The sequence below is a fragment of the Mytilus trossulus genome, chromosome 1, assembly GCF_036588685.1.
Source record: "Mytilus trossulus isolate FHL-02 chromosome 1, PNRI_Mtr1.1.1.hap1, whole genome shotgun sequence".
Taxonomy (NCBI): Eukaryota; Metazoa; Mollusca; class Bivalvia; order Mytilida; family Mytilidae; genus Mytilus; species Mytilus trossulus.
The window spans coordinates 40,587,406-40,609,913 of NC_086373.1; the positions used below are offsets into that span (position 1 = coordinate 40,587,406).

The 22,508-nt window shown below is 32.9% G+C and overlaps 1 protein-coding gene across 1 annotated transcript; it reads left to right on the forward strand.

Annotated features, from left to right (window-relative positions):
- The first annotated feature begins 18,140 nt into the window (after positions 1-18,140).
- Positions 18,141-22,012, forward strand: LOC134717176 (uncharacterized). The gene is made up of 3 exons (XM_063579969.1): positions 18,141-18,205; positions 18,560-18,765; positions 21,219-22,012. The coding sequence occupies exons 1-3, from the start codon at positions 18,141-18,143 to the stop codon at positions 22,010-22,012; spliced, it is 1,065 nt and encodes a 354-aa protein (XP_063436039.1).
- Positions 22,013-22,508: the final 496 nt, after the last annotated feature.

The following is a 22,508-nucleotide window of genomic DNA, read 5'->3' on the forward strand; positions in this document are numbered from 1 at the left end:
TTTGAAAAATATGTATACTGAGTAGTTTATCCCAGTCTGCACTGAAGATTGACAATGAACATCCTTTTTTCCCCCCAATAATTAGAGGTGTAAGACAAGGGGACAGTTTAAGTCTTACTTTGTTTAATTGTTGCACTAAATGGCAGTTGAGTGTTAATACAAACAAGACTAAAATTCTAGTTTTTCAGAATATTTATAAACAATCACCACCACTCTTGTTTAATAATAAATTTTTGACTGAAGTTAAGGACTTGAAATTTCTAGGGAATATTATTAACTATAGGGGAAACTTTACAAAAACTACTGAAGAGCTGTCTAAAAAAGGCATTAAAGTTTTATCTTTAATGAGAAAATATATGTCCAATTTTAATTTCGTTCCCACTAATTTGTCATGTTAATTATTTGATACTCTTAAAAGACCTATTTTGACATACAACTCTGCAATTTGGTTTATGGATAATTTTCAGTCAGCTTATTGGGCATCCAATAGAGCTGAAGTAAATAATACATTTTGTGATACTCTTGCATTAGCAGGAAAATATCCCTTTGAGAAGGTTCATTCTAAATTTTGTAAAGCAGTATTAAGACTGAAAAAGACAGCCACTAACATAGATGCTAGATCAGAATAAGGTAGATTTACTTTGGACTCCTATATAAAAACTCAAACACTCATGTATTTTTATAGAATAAATTGTAATAATATTAATCCCCTGGTTAAAGAATCTCTACAAACAAACATAAATTTACATTCAGAAGGAATTTATTCTTGGTACTCATTTGCAGATATTTTTTTTTAAAGAAATGAAAATAAACCCAGAAAATTACTCTAATAATAATGTACCTTTTAAACAATCAAAAAACATGTTAAAATGTAATATAAAAAAAGTGTGTTTCAGAGGAATATGAAAAAATACTTTAATTAAACTTTCAAAAATGGATTCCTCATCCAAACTGTCTTTATGGGAAATTAAAAAATAATTGTCAGTCTGAGGAATATTTGAATTGCAATAATTTTATACATAGGCAGTTACTCTCAAAATTTAGACTAAGTGATCATTCCCTAGGCATTGAATTAGGAAGGTACAGAAACAATCCAAGAGCACAAAGTTTATGTAAAAAATGTGAAGTCCTAGATGATGAATTTCATTTCTTTTTGTATTGTGACATTATTGATTAACATATCTTTGCGTTCTACTCTTTTTGCTGATCTAAAAAACTTTGTACCATTATTTCAACATCTTGATGTATTCAATAAACTTAAACACATTCTAAACCCCATTCCTGAACTTGTTTGTCATATTGAAGTCTTCATTAAACAGTCTTTTGAACTGAGGGAGTCACACCCGTGTCAAGCAAGGTTATGATGGTGTGTTTTACATACATTTATAATTGAACTCTAATGTTCTATAATTCCATATATTGTATTGTATTATTTTGTTTTTCATTGTAGTACATTGTATTGCATTGTAAATTATAAAATTATTGTTTGATTGTATTGCTTGACCCTAATGGGTGTAATTTTGCAATAAAGATATTATTAAACGAGAATTTATTAAAAGTGGATTTTACAAGAAAGCTAGATAGTAAGGGAGAAGTTCTTTTTCAACAATGGACGGAGTATTCCAGTGCACGATGTTTTATCGATATACTATAAACGATATAAAACAAGAATGTTTCCATAGTACACGGATGCCCCACTCGCACTATCATTTTACATGTTCAGTTGACCGTGGAATTGGGGTCAATACTTTAATTTGGCATTAAATTAGAAAGATCCTTACATAGGGAACATGTGTACTAAGTTTCAAGTTGATTGGAAATCAACTTCATCAAAAACTACCTTGACCAAAATGTTTGACCTGAGCTTCGCATTATTTTTTTCTTTGTTAACTGGACTGTGAAATTTGGGTCAAAACTGTAATTTGGAATTTAAATTAGAATTATGATATCATGAGGAACATGTATACTAAGTTTGAATTTGATTGAACTTCAACTTCATAAAAAACTACCTTAACCAAAAACTTTAACCTGAAGCGGGACGAACTGACGGACGGACGAACGATTGGAGACACAGACCAGAAAATATAATGCCCCTCTACTATTGTAGGTGGGGCATAAAAAAATGAAGTCTATCGTTCAATATTCAAACCAGTGACTGGATTCATGCACGTACAAGTGCGGGGCACAGAAATTAAATCGAAAGTTATTGTACTTCAAAGATGCCTTAACTTTGGACTTCTTTAAATGTATCAACCTGTGACACATTCATTTCAAAGGTATTTTCATAGATAGTAGACATCGATTTGTAGGTTAATAAAAACATACTAAAACAAAGTAATAAGCTTTTCAATATTTTCTTGCATTGTTTTAGCAAATTAAATTTGCATTTATCTCAAGTATACTCATAATTGTAAAACAAATATATGAGTCTGATTGCCTTTCACAAGGGTGGATATATCAGCTGGCGTCTTCACCCTATATTTTTTTTATATTTAATGTTTACATGTTGAAAAGATAAGTAAGATTGAGAATGAATATAGGAAATGCTTTAGAGAATAAACAACACTGTTACCAAAGGGTAGAAAACATTATTATTAAAACACGATTATACACTTGTAATAATGCTATATTGCCAAATTGTTTAAATTCCGCTCAGAAAATGTGTGGCTTCCAATGTCAAGAGGTCGCAACATGTTTCCAAGATTAATAAAAGTGCAAAAGCATCATCAGGACAAGAAAACAATTGCTAGCATCTTCAATTTGTAATGTTGTTGGATTTTCGTCTTCCTGCACATGCTGCAATGGATTTTGAATCAATTGTTTGACTTTAAGATCTGACATAGATAAAGTAGTTATAACAGGAATGCACGTGTCTGCACTGAAACCAATATTTTTAAATGGGTACCTTTTACCTTTTCTTATATCATAACTTCTCCATACTGTCTAGTCCTTTTTCTAAAAAAAAGTTCATCGGAAGGTACCAAGACCTTGTTGATAAATATTCCGTATCAACTTCACAAATAATACATGATGGTCTTGATGTATAGACTCAGCGTACTGATGTTGTTTATCATCTTAACAACGTGTTTTATTATTCTTTCATTTGTCCTTGTTCTTTTATCAATTTTCCTTTTACTGTTTGATTGTTTTATGCGATATCTGTTTAACGTGGCTCTGTACTTATACATCCCGTCAATGTGTGTATTGTCTTTCATTTTTTGGTATATGCGACTTTTTGGATTTCTTTGGTTCTTATAACGTGACTCTCAACTTTAAAATATCCTGTCAGTATGATATGATCATCAATGCTCTTCAACTTTGTACTTGTTTAGCTTTATAAATATTTTGATATGAGCGTCACCGATTGGTCTTATGTAGACGATACGCGCGTCTGGATAACTAAATTATAATCCTGGTACCTCTGATAACTATTATTTCATTATGATATATTTCTATTATGAATTACAAAATATGTTGACCCACATACGTCAAAATCATTCAATCGCGTATTGGAATTAACTATTTTTGGATTTTTATAAATTCTATATGACTTTTGGACTTTTTTAATTCTCGGTCTAATTCTTAAATTTATTCCTGCATACTTTTGATTTTTTAACCCTGTATGCTAACATTACCTATGTCAAATTTTAAAATCGTTTGTATGTACATTGAACGACAAATAGATGTGACGTATACAATTTTTTGACGTCAGACACGCAAAACTATGAATGTGTCTGTAGACGGACGCTTTTGTGTCCTCTCAAAATTGTTATACGATGGTCTGACTGCTGTACCCATATTTTGACTATTTTATTTATTGTGTGTATTATACCAATTAAGACATAATTCATATTGAATATTACCTATCCTTTATTTCACGCCAGATATAATGCATAAACGATTTACATTGTTATATATTGACATATTTTTAACATCTTTATAATTCATAGATATAGCAAAGTCTTATGGGAAAAAATAAGGCAAACCAGATTATGTCAGCACTTAACTCTGTTTATATGATTTTGTTCGGATCGTGGTCTTTTTGAAACATTTATTCATTTCCATTCTCAATTTTATTATATTAATTTGAGATTATTTTCATATGTAACGAACAAAAAGCAAATTCCACAGTACTCACATAATGTTTAGAATCTTTACCCTGTCTGCTGCCAAAGTACTTGACACACACAAGCTAATAATTTGGTACCGGACATATGATTGGTCAATACTTTCTAAATGTTTTCCCAGCAATGATTTTTTTGTGTTCTGTTGTCTTAATATAGACACACTTAATTCAACAGATTTAAAATCTTTTTTTAAAAATCATTCCCTGCTTTTTCTTTCAATATTTAAAATATTATTCTTCTGCTGCTGAATATGTCCTTCTCTTTTCTTCAGAAGATGTTGACGTCTGCCTTTATCTTTACACTTTAAAAGTTCTATTTATATCAGTGTACATTGGTCACATTTGCTAAATCTAGATTACTAAAAACTAGAAGGAAATCGAGGCCTTTTTTTTATTTTATCAAATAAACCATTACTTCAAAAATTTAAAACTTAAAAATGAAAAACCAAGTAAATTGAAGTAATATTTTGGTACTTTTGAATAAATGGTATTTGTTTTTGGTTTACTTTCTGGCAGATCAAATTACCACTTTCAACTAGAAAAACATCATATTTTTATAATAACTATCAATTGAGATGATGTAGCCCTAGGCCTTCAGTGATTACGAAACATTTCGGTGTTCAAATTTTACATGAACAAATCACTTTTTATTTTAAAGCCAGTATATATCTTCGGGATTTATTTTTAGAATAAAGTGGTTTTTTTGAAAGGAATTTATTGGTTTATAAACTGGACCAACTACTCACAAACTAATAAAAGTCCTTAAATGACATGTCTGTCAGTAACTTGGTCCAGGGCCTCAATAAATACTTTTTAAATGATGTATGTAATCATTAATTATTGCTTAGGTGTATGACTTAGAGATTTTTTAATGTTTCTTCAAGAAGATCAAAGTGTTTCTTCATTACAGTTAGATTTTCAAATATCTGGCGTCCTCCATCTATTATTTGTGGCCTCTTCATTGAAAGGTCCGGATGTCTTTTTAAAAAGTTCCAATACCATTTATATGATGGTCCTTTTTGGTTGGGTATCTCTCCCCATTCTCTTCCCACATTTTCAAAGGCTAAAGGGCATAACAGCAATTTGACGCAGCAATACAAATTAATAAAATTGTTATAAAAACAGGAATGTGTCAATAGTACACGGATGCCCCACTCGCACTATCATTTTCTATGTTCAGTGGACCACGACATTGGGGTCAAAAATCTTATTTGGCATTGAAATTAGAAAGAAAATACCATAGGGAACATATGCACTAAGTTGATTGGACATTGATGTTAAAAATTTTTTAATAGTTTTTAAATCCACAGAAATTTTATGCATGTCAATGTGATGTCACCATACTGATCCAATAGGAGGGTTACGTTTTTTGCTTTCCATATACTCTTACATTTGACCCCAAAAATAAGTCATGTCATTTATATGGTCATCCCACTGCACATTGCAATCAATAGCCTGTGTTATAATGAACTCAGCTAGCTTTTATTGTTACATCAATGTCGTGGTCCACTGAACATAAAAAATGATAGTGCGAGTGGGGCATAACCTTTCTCAGCTCCCTGAAATAATCAAAATGTTCTAACAGGTGTTAATGAAATTAACAACTTCGTGGAAAGTGGATGGCACTCGAAGGGGATTTTTGTTAAGAAAGAAAGGAAAATTTATTTTTTAATCATTATAGAAACAGATTATTACATAGTGGATTATCGGATTTATCCAATCTCGATAGTTAAATCATGATTTTTTAAGTCCTAGCCAAGGCTCGGACTTTAAAATTGATAATTTAACTCTATTGAATAATCTCTATTCATCTATCAAAGTCGTATATAAAAAAAAAATAAAAAAAATCAAGAGTGACGACTGGAAGCCTCTTAACCAGACGTTTTCACCTACTTCCTTATATGTTAATCATATAAGAATTATTCATTGTTGAAGACCATTAAGCAACTGTCAAGATGAATAACAGAATTAAAACATGTCTTATTACAGCTATTTTGTTATATTCAGTACACATTTCCTTGTGTGAAAACGTTTTGCTGACCACAACATTTACTGGAGATACATTTGTATTTTGTTCTTTCAAAAAAATGCTAGTATAATAATTTGAATAAAGCACAGATTATTCTCCCTCAGTTCCATTTTTGACGAAATTATACAAAATTTAGGACACCATATTGGTTATTATAATCGGAGTTATTAAAATTTAATCAGTAAGTTATATAATTCACTTTATACAAAGATTGTACCTTTCAGATACAATATCAACTATCGTATCTTGTCTGCAGTTGTTCATAAACTTATTGCTCCATTGTGCACACTTAGTGTGCTTATGACGTCTGTAATGATGATTAAAGATGTCTGTTCATATCAATGCATGCAAGTCAAAAAAAGAATAGGTTCGGAAGATTTTGACGTTGTCCACCTCAATTTCAATACGTTGGTTTTTACCCCAATTTTTTTATTTCTAAGAGTTGCAGTATAAAGACAATAACAATATGTATTGTTTCAAGATATACATTTTTTTGTACTGGCAAAGCTTCACATTCTTCCTGTTTCTATAAAGCCTAGTACAAATAATTTAATATTAAGAGGCAATGTATGTTTTATGTTTATAGTCATTTAAGGGCACATTAAATTGTTGCGTCGCCACCACTTTCTCGTATCTCCAGTAAGCGCATTGACAACTGATGAAACGACGACATAACTTTTAATTGATTTTACTTTACAAAGACATAAAACTAATAAAAGTTCACACCCACTTTATTTCTGTATTAAACCGCCTCATGAAACTGTGCAGTTTCGACAATAGTAATAATTTATTGTTATTAATAAAGTATTTTCTATGCCAGTAGAGAACTGGGTTCCATTTTGAGGGTTGCCCTAATGGTCACATATCTCTTGCCACCAATGTCATGCAACACCCTACCAGCTTGAACATCGCTCCAAGCAGCCAACTTCATGTAAGGCACCCTTTGACTTACTAGGTGATTCCAGGACACACGACGGACAGGCTCAATGGCCGCAGCAGCCTCTGTCTATCCACTGTTGTTCTGAGGTGGCAACTGGTGACTGTGGTATAGGTTCCTCAAGCCAGAGTCAGAGGAATACTGGGTATGTCCAGTGTCTCTTGGGGGCCAACTCCAATACCGAGTTGGTCCAAAACCTCCATCCTCAACATCAGTTACTACGGATGGATTAAAGGCCATCTCCTAAGTGCACTGTTGGCTAGCTTATCTGTCTCTACTGGCTTGGTTGAGGGCTCCCTAACCTACATGGAGTAGGTCATGGTCTGGAACTGGCCTGGGTGGCTGTTGTTGGTTTCCAACCTAGTGTTCTGGATGTTACATAACTGGGTTGGGAAGGTAGTGCAACCCTAGCCAACGTTCAAGTGATGTTGGTGGCTTGCTTCCGCCACTTCTTGGCTCTATTCAAACCTGGCTCATTACTAGGCCTCTTCTTTGCTTTTTGGGCGGCTGGAACAAATGTTTTTCTAGACAATAGCATGTCCACTATTTTATCTTCTACTGTTTGTCGAAACACTTTTTTTGCTTCTGATCCTGAGATACCAGTATGTCTTACCCAACAAAGTGGTAGGAGTCCTGTCATCATAGGTGCCATGTTTCTGGTCTGCTATGTCTTGAAAAGAGGGACGAAAGATACCAAAGGGACAGTCAAACTCATTCAAATGATAGCATTGCAGCATGCAGTATTAATAGTTTGGTTACTGAAGAATACCTCAAACAAATCTAGTTTCACATGCCAAAGTTAACAACAATAGGATCAATATCATCAAAACGCTTCTTGTTATTTGGAGACAAGCTTCTTAAGGCTTTAGACTCGTTCAGCCGACTCCTTGTCAACCTGTAACTACCTTGAACTGCCTCATCTTTTCATCTGTGTCACACCTATGACTCAAACCAGAGTGTTAAAGTCAATGCCTCCTCATCCCGGTCTTTCTGGTCGACACAAACAGGTCTTACCCCCCTGCCGACAATGCTTATTGTGTTGCCTGTCAAAAGAATAAAAAAAAAAACAATGAATATTATGACATACATATAACTTATGGCTTCTATAAATGTGATGCGCCAAATCCAAAGTTTGAAGCACCGCTTAATTTGACTACTGCTGGAAACGTGTATATATATAACCATACCTTTTCATTCTAAGTCTTATTCTAAAGGATCAATAATTCACGGACTATGCACCCGATGCAATTAAGCAGGAGTCTCTGTACAAATAAAGAAAAATTATGGTTTCTTTAATAGAAACACGCAATGAAAATACCTTAAAAGGCATATTTAAATTACGCTGTCACGATAGCGAACCGTAGCTCCATCCGAACAAATATGTTGCTGTAACATTATTATATTGATTAAGTTAACATCTAAGCAACTGGTAAAATAAACGTGTCTCAAGTAAAAGTGAACTAAGAAGAATGGAGTCACGAATACGCTGACGTCCCTTTATATATAGAATAATATAAACCAATTAAAATATTCTTTTTGCGATCTCCGGGCAACGGTGCATATTTGTGCAAAGAAGGTGGTTCTACGTATTTTCAATATGCACAATATGACAACTAATTCATACTTCACACCTAACTGAATGGACAAATAAATATGTTATGTATATAGTATTGCAGGCAATAGGTAGTGATAAAATATATTGTAAGTGAAATTAACAATTGAAGTGACTTCTATGATTTCTACAAAATCAACACATTGTTATTACATAACAAACATAAACTACTAATTTTGATGTCTAGTCAACATGTTTAAACGACATGTAAACAAATCAATTTATTTTCGATGAATTCAGAAATGTACTTTAACAGCAAATGTTAACAAACGGGTGAATCACAATTGCACCAGATGGGATTTAACAGGGGTGTGATAACGAAATATCTTAATAACAACAAATATAACAATATAACATTTTAGACGATTTTAACCCTTTTATGCATCATAAAAGGACAAATTAGGGAACCAATTTCTGACCGGCACAACAATATCTTGCTATGCAGTATGGATGTTGTTCATTGTTAAAAGGCCATACAATGACAAATGATAATAATTCTTATTGTCATTTCATCTTTTGTAGAAGGTTTTCATATTTTATGGAAACAGACACACACATATAAATATGATGGTATCCTCTAATTTTTACAGGAATTAAAAATTAAAAAAAATAAATTAAGGCTTAAAATAAAAACATGTTTGTCAGCTGTTAGCCTATTTCTACCTAGAAAAAAATGGCCCTGCCCAAAATAATTGTTTTATTTTCAAGAAAACCTTTTTCTGTAGTTGTAAAATTAGAAACTTTTATCATTATGCTTGTGTCTGCTTAAATTTGTTTCTATACTAAACAAGAATGTGTCCAAAGTACACGGATGCCCCATACGCAACACCAATTCTTTACCCATTTCTAGGGGAACAATAAACAAACTATAAATTAAGTGTTATCTTAGTGAAAGGAATTACCATAAATGACTGTTTAACCAGAATTGGCTTTTCTCATCCTTGGTCAAACTGCTCAAATCTTCTTTAGCTGTTATCATTAGGCCAACCAAACATAATAGTATGCAATAAAGAACATAATTTAGTTGCTCAGCAGTTAAGCTTTTTATCTTTTCTATAATGACATATGCTAGTACTAAAATGGTAAACATTACTGGAAGACTTCAGTAATCACACCAGATCATTTATATTATAACAATTACCTGTATATAATTAAGTACAATAAAAAAGGAAAAATAGTAACAATGTACATTACATATAAAGGGCATAAATGTTAACCACTTTCTGATAGCACTGGTCTTCTTCTTAAGGGGGCTTCTAATGTAGGACTTCACTTTTTTGGATTGGGAAACAGTTCTCTCGGGGATGAACTTCCTCTTCAGATGGGAACGGGAACTTTTATAAGTACGGGCAGGATAATGCGGTCTTACTGGCGACCTAGGTCTTACACTGTTGGCTCGCCTTATTGCAATTTAAACTTTTTCCAACATGTCGTGGTTTTTTACCAGTTCCTGGGAGGCTGACTGTAAGGGATGAGGATCATCTTGTAGATAGAATGGGACTCTTACCAAGTAACTGGGGCATCAAATTTTCCTCGACGTCAGACGGAGGCGGCAGAACAAAATCTAGTAGCGAATGTCTAGGGACTGAACTCGCTGGACATTAAGGCGGCGAAGGCATGGCTGGGGGTCGGAGAGATGTAGGATTTGGTCTGCTAGGTCAGACTCCTGAGCCACAACCTCTATCGTATCCAAAAGCCCAGTAAAGACCCTAGTTTCAGCATACACATTAACAGTTGGTTGTACTTCTTTTGTCGAGGGTACAGTCAGCAAGTTAAAAGGTGTAGGACTGCAAGCCTGATTACTTTCCATATAAGATTTAAGAGCGGACTGTGCAATTGGAAGTTTAATTGCTGTGTATATTCAGCTTTTGGAATTTTGGATCCTCAATGCTCTTCAACTTTGTATTTATTTGGCTTTTTAACTATTTTGATCTGAGCGTCACTGATGAGTCTTATGTAGACGAAACGCGCGTCTGGCGTTTAAAATTATAATCCTGGTACTTTTGATAACTTTATTCAGCCGCCGCGGATGGCTTGGGTTTTCTCTTTGTGATCCAGAATAGCAAAGAGGCCTTCTGCTCCCACTTGGAAAGATGTAGTTCAAGATCAACCTGTTGTGGATTGGATTAACTTTTACTTAAGCCTCATCACTGCCTCGGTTCATCCCTTCCTCAATGGTAAAAAATCTTGCATTATTGTGGGGAGCATAAAAAGATGGATGCCTCTTCATAAGCTGTTTGTTGTCTGTAGAAAAATGACCTAGCTTTCAAAAGAGAATATCTTTCTCCTCACCAAAATGTTAACACGAGTAATGTTTGATGGCTTTCCTCTTCTCTTCGACAAAAAGTACTTTGTACACTGATACACCCGTCCTCGTTTGTAATCAATGGTGCTGAAAGATACGAGTTATCATAAGTCAAATTTCAAATTTAAATTTTAGTTCTGGTGACAGTAACTAGATTATTAACGTTTGGCCAAGGAATAGGATAGGTGAAGGAACATTGTTTTGATACATGAATTTTCTGAAATATTTTGGTAGAAATCCTTTCCATTTGACGATCAGCTACACCAGGGCCAGATTTTAATATGGTTAGAACTGCTCCTGGCTGCAGTGTGAGTCTTCCAGATTTAAACCCAAGGGACTCAGCCATCAGCTTCCTTTCAAAACAATCTTGCTTAAAATGTTCTCTACAAACAACACTACCTTTACTCTACACAAAATACAATTTCAATTTTCAGTTTATCATTGCGCAAATGTTCTATCCAAAGTTTGCAGATTTTTTCTTTTCTCGTTGGATTTTAACAAATATGGTATTTCAAAAATGCTCTTCCCATTCTTTCCTTTTTCATTTACTCAATTGATAGCTTGACAAGACGGTATAATATCGTATCATTGAAAGAAATTGAATATGGTTGCTTCTGGTGAGCTAATAAAAAAGATGGAAAGTTCAAATGTTAAAGGAACAACATATGAAATTTTTAGAAAAAATTGAAGTAAACAACAATGCTCTAGTGCTTGCAACATTCAGCAAATACATTCTCGTATTCTTCATGATATCAGATATATATTAACATCACTTATGTACCAGCTTTCAGTCGATCAAACCTATTCCAAGGATGAAATATGTAAAGATGAGACATTTTATAGGAAGCGAGAAAAATAACTGGTATTTTCTTTTCGAAAAGCCACCAATAGTAATATGATATATCTGACTGGGAGCAACCTGTACCCGTCAATACAGAAGGATTAACAATATTGACAGGGAACAAAGTGAACTATAATTATGTTTTGACTATCAATCAGTATATGAAAGTCTATCATTTTGTCTATATGGTTGCTTAATTATTGAGGCATTACAAATAAGAAAGTTGAAAAATCTTTGAAAAAGTTATAATTTCATCATATTTGGTTATGTTACTATGACAACCATGACAACTGAAAAAATATAATGTATTATAATGCTTCATCAAACTTTACTCATTAATTGAGGACAGGGTGAAAAAGTCCTGAGAATTTTTTAATCCATTTACTTGCATGACTTATCTATGAATCGATACATGTAATTGAAAGAAAAAAATATTTGACGATTTTCGCTATCCTCTGAGTAATTTATTTTGCTTATTTTAGACCACAGCAATGCTAATATAAGCTGCATTACAATGTATCTTAATATTTGTTTGCAATTACATAGAAGCCATATATTGTAGTTTTAAAATCTTGGTATTTGATTTGTTTTTGTCTGTTAGGTAGTAACTTGCAAATCAGAACAATGCAAAATCTTGAATTTTCAAACTTCCTGTCCTGATGCCATGGTAACCGTTGCTCGTAGAAACCAAAAAAATGGTTTTATTTGATTGTCTTGTGGAACTGTATTTATTCTGTGTGAGTTTAACAAAGAATATCACATGTTTCACACTTTGTACACCGATTTTGAAAGATATACAAGAACTGCTGTTGGTCACTGTGTCGTTAGGGGTAACAAAAACGTTTTTCGGTCAAAAAATAGTCTGGTGACCCATATATTTTTTTTAAAATTTAAAGGTCATTGTTTTGACCATCTGATGTCAAATTAATAAAAACAAATTCATTGGAATATTTTTTGGGGAAATTTAAGAAAAGTAGAAATTTTTAACAAAATCTGTGTTTTTTGTGAAGAAATTGGAACCGAAATTAATGAATATGAATAAAATTGCCATTATTTGTGTTTTATTTACATTTTAAATAATGATTTTGTAATAAATGAAGAACAAACCTTTCAAAATACTGAAAAGCTTGAAAAAAAATCCAGAGTTTCTGCAGTATGTATTTTTGCATACCCGTGATGTTCCAAAAGAGGGACGAAAGATACCAAAGGGACAGTCAAACTCATAAATCTAAAACAAACTGACAACGCCATCGCTAAAAATGAAAAAGACAAACAGATAAACAATAGTACACATGACACAACATAGAAAACTAAAGAATAAACAACACGAACCCCACCAAAAACTAGGGTTGATCTCAGGTGCTCCGGAAGGGTAAGCAGATCCTGCTCCACATGCGGCACCCGTCGTGTTGCTTATGTGATTACAAATCCGGTAAATAGTCTAATTCGGTAGGTCAAATTCATGAAAGGGAAGGGGATTGTAGTTACGACGTAAGGAACATATCCGATATCATTTGTGAAATAGTTATTCCATAACGGTCAACCAACTCGTGATGGCGTCCGTAAAATTTACGAAGGGATGATTTCAACTTCACCATTTGGAACTCTTGATTTAATAGCTTCCTTGTGAGCAGTAACCCTTTATCAAGAAAATCATGATAGGAAATGCAAGCACGGGAATATCGTATCAATTGAGAGATATATACCCCGTATGCAGGTGCTGCTGGAATGTTGCTACTTAGAAATGGAAAGTTCACAATTGGAAAGCTGAAATCATCTCTTTTGTCGTAAAGTTTTGTCTTCAACCGACCCTCATTATCAATTTCTAGATGTAAGTCAAGATATGAAGCTGACTTAACTGTATCTGTAGTATCCTTTATCTCCAATTCGATGGGATAGATGCGTTCCACATAGTCACCAAATTTTGAATTATTTAGTGAAAGAACGTCATCTATATAGCGGAAAGTAGAGTTAAAGGATATTGCTAACTTCTTATCTTTCTTCCTAAGAAGTTCCCAATTTAGTGACAGTTACCATGGAAACGAGTCTGGTGACATTCTATTTTTAATTCAAATATTTATACAGGCCATTGTAAATGTATTCAAATTTTAAGAAAAATTCAATGGGAAAAAAAATGCTTTATCTGTAGGGTGCCACCTAAATACTTTTTAAGTACTGTTTTAAAAATTAAATTTAATCTTCTTTATTTATCAGAAGAAAAAATAAATAAAATAGAGTTATTTCCAAAGGTGCTTATTCGGTTGAACAAGTAAGAATGTATAACTATACACCAAATTAAAGTATTGTAACTCCTCTATCATGTCTATGTTTATTATGTAAAAAAAAAGAAGATTTATATACTTAAAGTTTAGAAAATTTATTTTAAAAAATATGTTAGTTTACCTGAAATTATCTCCCTTTTCCCGTAAAATTATGGAGCTTTCTAACTTAAAACCCATAAAAGTTCTATTATTTATATTCCATATCAACAACTATGGCAGCAGACGTTTAAAAGATGATATGTAGTTTTTCATGTTTTAGTAATATGAAATATCCTACATCTATCTGCTATCTCTTTGATAACGCTATCAGTTGTAGAAAGGAGTATACCATACGAAACCACTTGATCTCCTACAACCTAGACAGTTTCCATCAGTTGGACCGCAAACGCCTGAATCTGACAGATAAAGGCCAATCTATCGACACAAAAAATACCTGTTTGTATTATGTTTACGCCCACAAACAGCGCCACCTATATTTTTTCTACGGCATCTTTGAGAACGATGTCCCTTTCTGTAGTAAATTAAAACATTAAATTACATTTATTATTGCTGAACTGTTGTTTGAATTTAAGTTTCATACATTGCATGACATATACTCATATTTCAGTTGTTTAAAGAGTTGCAAGGTAAAAAAGACATTAAACGAACAAGCTTTTTGCAAGAGGCATTGGACACCTCACTGAAAGATTCTACCTCAAGAGTCAAGACAGCCAAAAAAAAAAAGAGACAAAAGTGGAAGAATATATGCTAGCTATAACCAAGAGCAAGACAATGGACCAGTGTAGGGAAATGTATCCTGATCACTTTGATGACATAGACAAATTTTTAGGTACAATTTGCTGTTTAGTTATATTCAAGAGATACCAATCTTCATCAACAAATGTTGATAGGTGTAATGCCTAATGGATACTTTTAAGCTGTATCCTAAATAAAATTGTACCTCTTGTTGAGTTTTGTTTTGTTGCTGTCTGATTAATCTGTATCATGCAGTCTCATTAAATTTCATCTTACTGTAAATTAACACATCATAGATACTAGTATTAAATTTTGTATATATGCCAGACCTGCGTTTTAACTTCAAAAGACTCAATTAGCGATTCTCGTATTCACGTGTTAAATTTTTTTTATATGGAAGCATTATGCGATTGTTGTTAACTACAAATCAAGATCAGAATTGATATTGACATAATTTCATTAGATCCTATTAAGTTTATGTGATACTTGTAGTAAAGCTATATATTTAGGACTATTAACAGTATATCAATGATAAGTAAATAAGTCAAGACATTTCAGAGTGTGCACTCTTGTTTTCTACAAAATCAAAGCTGTGATAGGGTTTTCCAAATGGTTTGTAATAGAAGTATAATACAACGGAATCATGATGCATACTGATTAAAGGTTAAGAGCCTCTAAAATATAAGATATTTTATATTTAGTGAATTGATGTTATAAACAGTCAGGACCTAAGCAACTGCTTTTTGCCGATTTAGATATTACAAAAACATTGTATTCCCTCATCATTTGTTGATTACTGCCAGGACGCTGTGGACACAGCTGATCGAGACAACACCATTCCTGAAGATTGAAGTCCAGAAATTAACATTAACATTAATCTAAACGGAACCAATATTTCCAACAATACAATTGAATATATTATCCTCATTAATCATATAAAAAAACATACACTTAAAAAATTATTGAGTAAAAAAATATATATTTTGGAATCCATTGTTGATAATAATGATATTTGTGATAGTGATAATAATGATATTTGTGATAATGATAATCATGATAATACTGCAGATGCTTCTGTATTCCCAGATACTTCTGAAATGATTAATAGCACTTTTGATATTGAAATTGATTCAAATAGTACATGTACAGAAAGTAATGCTGAAACCCAGCAACCAGAAACCTCTAATATTGTGTCACAGAACCTATTTGCCGATTGACATTTTTTAGCCGTAAGGATGTACTTAGGTGAGGTATTGGAATAAGTGTTCGGACTCCTTGATGTTTTTCGATATGATACAAGGTAAAATGTTTTGCCCCATAACACCTACATTACCTATTTATCTTTTAACATAAGACTTTTAAGCTCATCATAGATCATTTGACAAAATTTGAGCAGATTCTTGATTTTCTTTCTTTTAAGACCATAACAATACCAATACAAACACGAGATAAAAGTTCAATTCAGCCTTTTCCCGCCAATTTTATAAATCAAATATTTTGAAAAAAAAGCTCCATGACCTTAGTTTATTTTGATCCTGAACTAATACTCTTCCAGCTTAAAGTATCAATTTTGAATTCTTGTTTTATTTAAGTTTCAAATTACATCAGATTGCCAAAGTCCATCCTTAACAAAACTATTATTCAATTAATTGAATAATGAATAAGACTTATAAGTTACTTGAAGTACAATATGTGTAATAGTCATATAGTATGTTTCAAATTAATAAAATATTATCAAATTCATACAATGTCATGTGATTTTATTGATTACAACAGATGGGTGTTTGCTCAACAGAATAAACGAGCATCTAAATAAAAAATGTATATAATGTAGACATCAATAATCAAAGGTTTGGGTATTGTGCTGTATAATAACTGGGATATTTAACTCTTGTTTAGTAGCTTTAAGAACATATTGGTATGTGATTCTTGGTATGTGGCTCTTCTGTGTTGTTCAAACTGCAGATCTGTTATGTAATCTCAACACATTTGGGCTTCTGAACTGAATACATTCTTGGAAACATTTTTGCAAAGGCTATACTGTAAAATTGTAAAATTGGATTTGTTATGAAACTCCAAGGAATAGTGTGACATTTTTTCTCATTTAGTGGTTTGATAAGCGAAATGGTAAAAGACTTCATCATACAGAGACAGTTTTGGTATACCTTCAAATTAAAAAGGTGTATCAATATTCACATAGACATGTATTACCATTGTTATTTCAACTGATCGGGCGGAGCTAAGTTTTAATTTGCATAAGGACAGTCTATTTGAAGATATGTGTGATAAGGATGATTGCCGTTATAATTATTACTGATTTCTAATCATCTATCAGTGTCATTAAAGGAATTTACAAAAGAATTACTGGACATTGCATTGCTGAGTTTATCCTAATACACCTATCTATAGATGGACTGGTTTATTATGAGCGAACCGGTTAAACTCCGCCCAGTCAAGTGAAATAAATCGAGTAATAGGTAGATATATACTTTATAAACCATCAGACATGAATGTAAACAAACCAATACACATTATGATTATATTGATGTGTACAGTTAATTACACATATTTTCCTAGTTTTTGTTACAAGAAATTGTAGGAAATTGCATAACATCTATAGAAAAGACAGTCATATTCAGCTTGATTAAATTACCCTAAATACTGTTTCCAAATACAATCAATATATCATCAAAGAATTATACAGGTGGTAACAGTGTTTGACATGTAGTTGTCATTCCATAAAAGTAAATGTAGTGTTACCATTCCAGAATTGTCAATGTAGTATTACCATTCAAGAATGGTCAATGAAGTGTAACCATTTCACAATGGTCAATGAAGTGTTACCATTCCAGAATAGTCAATGAAGTGTTACCATTCCAGAATGGTCGATGTAGTTTAACCATTCCAGAATGGTCAATGTAGTGTAACCATTCCAAAATGGTCGACAGGAAGTTGTCATTCCATAAAAGAAAATGTAGTGTTACCATTCCAGAATGGTCAATGTAGTGTAACCATTCCAAAATGGTCGACAGGAAGTTGTCATTCCATAAAAGAAAATGTAGTGTAACCATTCCAGAATGGTCAATGCAGTATTACCATTCCAGAATGGTCAATGTAGTATTACCATTCCAGAATGGTCAATGTAGTATTACTATTCAAGAATGGTCAATGAAGTGTAACCATTTCACAATGGTCAATGAAGTGTTACCATTCCAAAATGGTCGACAGGAAGTTGTCATTCCATAAAAGAAAATGTAGTGTTACCATTCCAGAATGGTCAATGCAGTATTACCATTCCAGAATGGTCAATGTAGTATTACCATTCCAGAATGGTCAATGTAGTATTACCATTCAAGAATGGTCAATGAAGTGTAACCATTTCACAATGGTCAATGAAGTGTTACCATTCCAGAATAGTCAATGAAGTGTTACCATTCCAGAATGGTCGATGTAGTTTAACCATTCCAGAATGGTCAATGTAGTGTAACCATTCCAAAATGGTCGACAGGAAGTTGTCATTCCATAAAAGAAAATGTAGTGTTACCATTCAAGAATGGTCAATGCAGTATTACCATTCCAGAATGGTCAATGTAGTATTACCATTCCAGAATGGTCAATGTAGTATTACCATTCAAGAATGGTCAATGAAGTGTAACCATTTCACAATGGTCAATGAAGTGTTACCATTCCAGAATAGTCAATGAAGTGTTACCATTCCAGAATGGTCGATGTAGTTTAACCATTCCAGAATGGTCAATGGAGTGTAACCATTCCAAAATGGTCGACAGGAAGTTGTCATTCCATAAAAGAAAATGTAGTGTTACCATTCCAGAATGGTCAATGAAGTATTATCATTCCAGAATGGTCAATGTAGTATTACCATTCCAGAATAGTCAAAGTAGTATTACCATTCCAGAATGGTCAATGTAGTACACTGTACTACCATTTCAGAATGGTCACTGTAGTGTAACCATTCTAAAATGGTCGACATGTAGTTTCATTCCATAAAAGAAAATGTAGTGTTACCATTCCAGAATGGTCAATGTAGTATTACCATTTCAGAATGGTCGATGTAGTGTTACCATTCCAGAATGGTCAATGTAGTGTTACCATTCCAGAATGGTCAATGTAGTATAACCATTCCAGAATGGTTAATGTAGTATTACCATTTCAGAATGGTCGATGTAGTGTTTCCATTCCAGAATGGTTAATATAGTTTTGCAGTTCCAGAATGGTCAATGTAGTGTTACCATTCCAGAATGATCGACATGTAGTTGTCATTCCATAAAAGTAAATGTAGTGTTACCATAACAGAAAATGGTCAATGTAGATAACCATCCCAGAATGGTCAATGTAGTATTAACATTCCAGAATGGTTAAGGAGATATGAATCTGACGAATTTGAATTTTCTGCGCAACTCGAACTGTCGGTAAAATACGAAACTTATTATTGTGCTAATAAATAATAAATACAAAATTTATTAAACGATTGAATATATTGAAACTTTTGTTATAAATGAAAGTTGTTTTATTGTTGCTTTATGGAAATAATTTTGCGATCGCACGATTACGACATCGTTTAATTTCCGGCGCCATTTGTAAACAACAACAGTCGTCTGCTGTAACGTAACGTTGGTAGCTGCAGTGATGACAAGAATACGTAAGCATGGCTTCAAATCTAAAAGATATCTGAAGGTGTCGGAGAGTCAACATGCCCGATGGACCAAAACATCGACTTACTCTAATGATCACAACTATTTATCCAGTCAGTAATCCATTTGATTCCCGAAAAATACACAACATCAACACAAGTTTTACAACTACAGTATATAATATTACAATGAATAAATTATATACGTAAAATTATGTTGACCATAAAGATAATCTTTATATAGTATTAGTCCGAGATTGTTTTTACATCCAACGACTGTTTCGCCAGAAAATCTTGGACTGAGGGCCCTCACTGGCCAGCTTGAGCAAGCTGTGGCAAAAAACCGTTGCACGTCAGAGCAATCTTGGACTAATGAGTTTTAATACCAGTTACTGAGTAAGGTTAACATTTGCCTTCAAGAATAAATGTCCTGGACTAGCATGACAAGTCATATTTTAATTCCACTTTCAAAGGTCCTTTTCATTAAAAATCAAATACTTTCTCATAATCTTTATTAACTGTAAAAGTTGAAGTTAGCCCCAGGATGTGAACTGGGATCAAGTCTGTTTCACGCCTTGTCAAAATAATTATGACTGGCAAGGCTTTTTTTTTTCTCGGACGCCTTCCTATGAGGTTGTCCCAAAAAAAAAAAAATAGCATTGCCAGACCTTATAATTATTTGGACTATTTTGCTCAATAACCATGTGTATTTAAGATTTGAATACCTCTTTTTGTAGATTTACTGGGGTGTAAAAGAATTGTCTGAAGTACTTTTTGGAGAAGCACAGATTTGCTTCATTCTAAAAATATGTTCACAGTAAATGCCTTTACAACCCTATAAAATTACAAAAAAAAAACATTCATTAATAATAACATACTATTTTGTAAGGATCATGAAAAGAATTGTTTTCCCCAGTTTTTTCTTTTATTCACCTGTGCACTTTATTGTGAAAGCCAGTGTCATCAGGAAGTTACATTTCATTTTGAAATAAAGGTTACTTTTAGAATGATGAGAGATTATTGTTAACCAATTAAAATAACGTGTTACAAATGTATAATGAAACATACATGTAATGTTATTATATAGATATGAGTAGACGTGGTATGAATGCCAATGTGACAACTCTCCATCTACGTCTTTAACATGGAGCCTTTGCTCATACTGGACAACAAGCTATAAAGGACCCAAAAATGACTAGTGTAAAACCAATGTCATATATATTTGAGATCTACAAAAACATTGTTTTTTTGGTGTTTTTTTTCATTGGCTAAGTTTGAAAACAATTGTTTGAATTACAGAAATTTAAAGGATTCTTCTAATACAGAACTTTAATGTCAACCCAACTTTTCAAAACAGAAGTTCTTGTTAAAAATGTGGAAGGAGGGTGAAAGAACAGAGGTGGGCAACTGATCAACATAGATCACTGTGACATACATTTTACACTTCATCACATTTTTGCTGTATTCAATGTTCAAGTTCATATATTAGCATCTAGACTTTATTTGGTAGAATCAAGCAACCTTGCATGAAGATGCATCAGGGATAGATGGTCAGCTTCAAATCTAAATTGGGTTGCTGTTACTGACATTTGATGCTTCTAAACTCATGACAATATTTTGAAAAAGGTGGTAACTAATGCTAAATGTAATTTGTTTATCAGGTAACTTTGAACCTCTAGATTATATTGTTTTTATTTCAGGCAGAGACTCTCACATAATACAGTTGTCTGCTGTCAACAGCCAAAACACTAAATTCAATAGATACATAAAACCAGCTAGACCAATATTACCCCAAGCCTCAGAAGTGACTGGTTTGAAGTTTCAAAATGGGAAAATGTACCATGACGATAGAGAAGTTCAGAGTATTGGAATTTCTAATGCCTTAACAGCTTTTATTCTCTTTCTGAAAGAAATTCATAACACCGTACTTGTTGGGCATAACTCCAAAACTTTTGATGTTCCAATATTAATTAATGCACTTGAAAAAAATGGTCTACTTAATAACTTTATGTCATCAGTGAAAGGATTTATTGACACACTTCCTCTTTTCAAAGAGTGTATACCAAATCAACCGTCATATTCACAGCCAAAAATTTATAACACTTTATTTGGTGAACTGTATAGCGCTCATGATTCAATGGAAGATGTTGTTGCTCTACGTCGCTTATTTGAGAAAATATCGCCTAGTCTTGTATTGAAATCCAAATTCTCTGGCACTTATGAATCTGTAATGCAGTTGTATCAACACAGAAACTGTACAAAAGGTTTGCTTACAACACTGAGACCTCTAACAAATAGCAAAACTATAACGAACTGTATGGCAACGAAAATTGCTAGCAGTGGATTAGGTCTAAGCCATCTTAAACTGGCACATAAAAGAGACCGACAACAAGGAATAGAGAATCTATTTACAGAACTATGTGGACATCCATCAAAAGCTCGTGTTACAAAGTCAAAAAAAAATAATACAGGCAACATCAACCTATCTGAATGACTTGGAGGAATGAATTGTAATATACACATGTAGATAAAGTTTTATTGACAAAATAGACTACTAAGCAAAGCTGCTTGATTTTATTTGTGGTTGATTTTTTTTACTATATATCAAAATTTATATGAAAAAAAGAAATTGTAATTCGAGTATAAAGGGTGGTGTCATAAAATAATGACCCATTAAAGGCAGGAAAATATATCCTATCATATGGGTAATAAGGGTACTTTTTTTTAAACTTTACAAATCTACTGTACACTACTTAGGCTGTACATAAAAGAATATGATTGCAGACCAAAAGTGTAAAGGGAAGATAACCAATGTTACATCTCTAAAAGGGGGTTATACTCTGTCTCATTCCTAATTTATATAGTTAAAAGGGGGGGGGGCTTTTTTTATCTGCATCTTAGGCAAATACCATTCAAATATCAAAGAATGTCCTGCTGGATCTTTCTTGCCTAACATATACCTTTTTTCTGTATTTAGAAAATATATTAAA